Source organism: Gavialis gangeticus, unplaced genomic scaffold (genome assembly GCF_001723915.1).
Source record: "Gavialis gangeticus isolate Ggan-Ray unplaced genomic scaffold, GavGan_comp1, whole genome shotgun sequence".
Lineage (NCBI taxonomy): Eukaryota > Metazoa > Chordata > Crocodylia > Gavialidae > Gavialis > Gavialis gangeticus.
This window is the reverse complement of record NW_017728992.1, coordinates 131,945,742-131,950,833: the sequence shown is the minus strand read 5'-3', so window position 1 is coordinate 131,950,833 and position 5,092 is coordinate 131,945,742. Positions and strand designations below refer to the sequence as shown.

General features: G+C 42.8%; 1 protein-coding gene across 1 annotated transcript in view; it reads left to right on the top strand.

Moving 5' to 3' along the window:
• The window catches only part of SLCO5A1 (solute carrier organic anion transporter family member 5A1), a gene marked incomplete at its 5' end in the record, with an annotated part of 116,869 nt that overhangs the window by 93,396 nt on the left and 18,381 nt on the right, over nucleotides 1-5,092 (top strand). Inside the window, one exon of the mRNA XM_019519110.1 lies at nucleotides 2,407-2,605. Within this exon, the coding sequence (XP_019374655.1) occupies nucleotides 2,407-2,605 (199 nt within the window). The remainder of the gene's footprint in view (nucleotides 1-2,406; nucleotides 2,606-5,092) is intronic.

The following is a 5,092-nucleotide window of genomic DNA, read 5'->3' as shown; positions in this document are numbered from 1 at the left end:
CAGCCACAAGATCATCTCTCAGCCTTCTCTTGCAGAGGCTGAAGAGATTTAGGTCCCTCAGTTGGTCCTCTTAGGGTTTTTCCTGTAGACCTTTAACCAGATGTGTGGCCCTCCTCTGAACCCTTTGCAGGTTATCTACATCCCTCTTGAAGTGCAGCACCCAAAACTGGATGCAGTACTCCAGCTGTGACCTGACCAATGCTGCATAGAGGGGACACAGTACTCCAGCATGTGGTCTGACCTCCTTAGACTTGTTTGTGATGCACCTACTTATGCAAGAAAGAGTGCAGTTAGCTTTACTTATTACGTCATCACACTGGCGACTTGTATTTATTTTGGAGTCTACCACAATACTTTTCAGCAATTGTGCTACTTAGAATGGTACCTCCCAGGCTATAGGTGTGTTTGTGATTCTTCCTCCCTAATTGCAACACATGGCACTTATCTTTGTTAAACTGCATCTTATTCTGTTCCGCCCACGTTGTCAGCCTGTCCAAATCTGCCTGGATTCACTCCCTGCCCTCTAGTTTGTGTACCTCACCCCATAGTTTGGCATTGTCTGCAAACTTGGACAGAGTGCTTTCTACTCCCTCATCCAAGTCACTAATGAAGATAGTGAACAGTATTGGTCCCAGGACAGAGCCTTGGGGGCCTCTACTGCCCACGTTTCTCCAGGTAGAAACTGACCCATCTACCACTACTCTCTGGGTATGTCGCATAAGCCAATTTCCGCCCACTGGACTTTAATAATCTACACTGCAACTGTTTAGCTTATTTATAAGAATTGGGTATGATACTGTGTCACAGGCCTTTTTAAAATCTAAGTAAATAACATCTACCTCTATTCTTTCATCCAAGCATTTTGTGACCTGGCCGTAAAAAGAAACCAGGTTAGTCAGGCAGGATCTGCCTGCTGTGAATCCATGCTGGTTGCCCCTTAGCATTATTTTACTTGCTGGTCCCCCGCAAATGTGATCCTTAATAATTTTCTCAAAAGTCTTGCCAAGGATAGAGGTGAGGCTAACCGGCCTATAGTTACCTGGTTCCTCATTCCTCCCCTTCTTGAATATAGGGACTACATCGGCCCTTTTCCAGTCCTCTGGGACCTGTCCTGAGTGCCATGAGTGCTCAAACAGTTGTGCCAGTGGTTCCGCTATGATGCCAGCTAATACCCTAAGTACCCTAGGATGAAGATCATCAGGGCCTGTTGACTTAAATACATCCAACCGCTCCAAGTACCCCTTTACTAGGTCAGTGCTAACAGTTGGTGGGTTGGTATCTATCTTGTGCTCACCTGAAGTCCCACTGGGATGCATGTTTGTATCCGTGTCCAGGAACACAGATGTAAAGAAATCATTTGAGAGCACCGCTTGGCCACCTTATCTGTTACCAGCTGTTATGATTGCAGCTGTATTCCAAAAGTCTTTTCAACTCTTACATGTCCTATTAAAAGTAAATCAGTGCAGCTTAACCTAACTTTATAGCCCTATTGTCTGGATACAGCTGCCTAAAATATCTGTAGTTCATACTTGGTGCTAAATTAGCCCAACCATCACTTAAAGATTTACATGTCAGTAAAGCACAATGGGTAGTGCCAAGAGAAGCTTTGGTAGCACAGGAACTTTGTAGAGTTTAGCGGCGCTACAAGACACTGGGGAAGAGGGCTACCATCTTGCCCATTGCCACATTACACTTTTGTGGTTGTAGCGGTGAACTGGTATGGATCTCATCCATAAGTATGTCAAAACTTAGTGTGCTTTAGAAGCAAGTTGAGTCTCTTAACTGGCTGAATTCTTAAGAACCCAGAATCTGATATTCTTACTCATATTTAATCTTATTTTACTCTGCAAAAGTCCTTTTAAATCAATGCGACTACTTAAAAAGTAAGGTACTGTTTAATGCGAGTAAAGTTATTAGGATCCAGATGAATTCTACAAACACAAAAATGTACAGAGCTGTCAGAAAAAAGACTCACTGTGGCAGTTATAGGTAGGTAGATTTAGTACTACCTTGTTGTATACTTCATTGGAACTAATTCTGGGAGTAAGAAGAGAAGATTTAGCCCCACATTTGGATTTCTTCAAACTTTCATTAATGACACCAGACCAATTTGCATTACCCCTCTCATTCTAAAATAAATATAGAGCAGTATTTCTACTTGCATAATACAATAGTTCTGTTATGGTGTTTCTGTTGATGGGAGTATCATAAGGAGGCTTTTATTAATCCTTTGACATCACCCGAGGGCTCTGAGAATTCGGACTCAGTTTGCCAGTAGGAAGGTATACAATGGAGTCCATAGTGTGGAATTTGTAGTAATCTCTGTAGTGAGTGAAACAATATTTCTTTTCTTTTCGATTTCCACAGTTCCTATTTTAATCTTACACTTCACTTTCCTCTTGGCAGGTGTGATTATTGTCCCAAGTGCTGGTGTTGGTATTGTCCTAGGTGGCTACATTATCAAAAAACTCAAACTTGGTGCAAGAGAGTCTGCAAAGTTGGCTATGATCTGCAGTGGTGTGTCTTTGCTGTGCTTTTCAACGCTCTTCATTGTTGGATGTGAAAGCATTAATCTAGGGGGCATAAATATACCTTACACAACTGGGTAAGTGTTTTTGCATTGATGAAAAAGCCAGCATTCCTTAAAAACCTTGGAGGTATTTAGAAATTTTTGGAGGTCCTCAAGAGTCCATTCATAAAGCAGGAATTCACTGAGTTTGTCAGATAAACTTATGCTTTTCTGATGTGGCCAAAATGCCTTTTTTTTTTTTTAGCTGATTTACAGTGGAAAGCCTATATCATAACTCATTGTTGGATGGGTGGGGGTCACCAAGCCACCTCAGACCTTTATTTCCTTGTTGGGGCTTCAGCCTTCCCGGTTTCTATCCCTCTACTCTGGCTGGTCCCTTAGCCAAAGCCCACTGTTCTAGATCTGGCTTTTGGGCCTCAGCCCCAAGCTCTGCCCTTGTCTGGGCTCTGGGGCCCTGCAGCCCCTATGCTTTGGCCTTCCTTGGGCTCTGGGCACTTGATGTATGGCATGAGCCTGCCCCTAGCAGGGCTGAAGGCAATTGTGTGTCCCTAATGGGACCTCGAAAAACCACCCCTTACAGTCCCATCAAAATCACAGCACAATGCAAAAAGCCCTCTGGCTACAATGACGAATGATCCCCCATGCCGGGTCTCAACATTAACAGTCACTTCCAGTCTGAACTACCGGGCTGTCTCCCATACTGAGCCCCACTTCCCTATAGGCTGTAGGCATCTAGTTTGCAGGTCTCAGGGCCTGTCTCTTTTAGCGTCCCTGTAACAGAGCTCTTTCCCCTGAAGCTTGCACACTGGCTACCCTGGCTCGGGCCCTAGCTTATATTTCATTCAGGCCCTGTCCCCTTCTTGTCATGTGACTCCCCAGTCAGCTGACTTGACTACACCGCTATTCTTTAACCGCCACTCTGCTGGTTGCCTGTGCTACAAAGACCCTGTCCTTAAAGGGGCCTCACCACTTCTCAGTAACAGGGCAAGGGTTCCCTGTTACAGGTTATAATAGACTTCTCAGTCCACTGGAGCAGTTTAAGGATTAATGGCTGAGACCATAAATAATTTGGTCATATAAGTCTAAATGTATAAATAGAACCATAGAACAGAGGAAATAAACTTAAGTTGAATGAACAGATTTTGGTTGTTTGAGACTGCAACTGTGAAATATGTTGCAACTCACTGAGCAGTGAGAATAGCATTTCAGGGCTGAATCCTGCAAAGTATTGGGAAAACGTAATTCCTAGTGAATCCAGTGGAAACTAAAGGACCCAGCACTTTGCTGGAATACTCATCACTCCTGTCCCCCGCCCCTCCAGCCTATAATACTTCCCAGGTTGAGATTCATGAATTCCTTTAAAAGATTAAGTTTTGCTACACGCTACTGAGGAAGAGAGTAGTAGGAAGCACATGAACTGCAGGACTTGCTATCCTTAGAGAACCACTGACATACTTAGAAGACATTTCTCTTTTTTGCTATAAAAGACCATGAGGGGTAGGTAGTGTTCTCAAGAAGAAACGGAGTTTTCCATGAACAGACTTCACTCTTCTACTCAAAAAGGGAGATGCGAGATGGTACCATCCCACCCCTATGTGGGATCTCACAGGCAACATTATGTTAAGAACTTGGTATCAGGTGGGAGTTAGCTGTACCATGAGGTGATTCAGCTTGAACACAGGCCCTCATTGCTCAGCCTTCTGTACAAAAAGCCATCATGTTTCACAAATCTTAGATTGTCTTAGTGGAAGATAATCAAAAGGAGCAGCAAAGGACCTACTACCTGATGCCTTTTCTTGTCTGTACAGTATTCCAGGACAGGAGAGAGCTAAGGTAGATTCCCAACGGTGCTAACCAGCAATGAGAGATCCTTTAGTCTAATTACATCTTATATTTTCCTGATGTTTATCAAAGGAAATAAAACAGATTGATTTTGGTTATTTCTATTTTTTTGATCCAATTAGAGTTACTGCAGGTTAATTGAAAGCTGTAGCTGGCTTAATAGATTTTGGGGCAGTCGAGACAAAAAATCACATCCTTCCATCCCAAGCTTCAAGTTTTGTTCTGTTGGTCTTATGTTAACCCAACCAGCTCTCTTAATTTAAATGCAATGACTAAGTAGATCAAAATAACTACAAAAATAAATCAGGCTGGTGCAGTGAGAAGGTTCCTTGTTTGCCAGCTACATAAAAATCACGTCATTCTTAGCTTCTGCCTCTAATTCCAGCTGCAACTGACTGCAAAATGACAGTCTTTTGAACTCTGTTACACTGTGTATTGTAAACCTTAAAGATGCAGTACTTAAGCACAATATTCTCCCTCTTTTCCCTTGTTTTTGGCCATTTCAAAAGAGCCTTTGGCAGCCTGACTATGGGAAAATCATAGCATGCAGGGAAGCAGCATTAATATGACATTCCTCTGTTCAGGCACTCTACTTCCAAGCCCAACATTTAATTTGAAAACTCTCTTATTTTGGCAGCTTTTTAAATATGGAGTACAGTCTTTTCATTATTTTAAGGTGAAGACTAGGTGGACCAAAATAGAGACATAAAAGCTATCGCC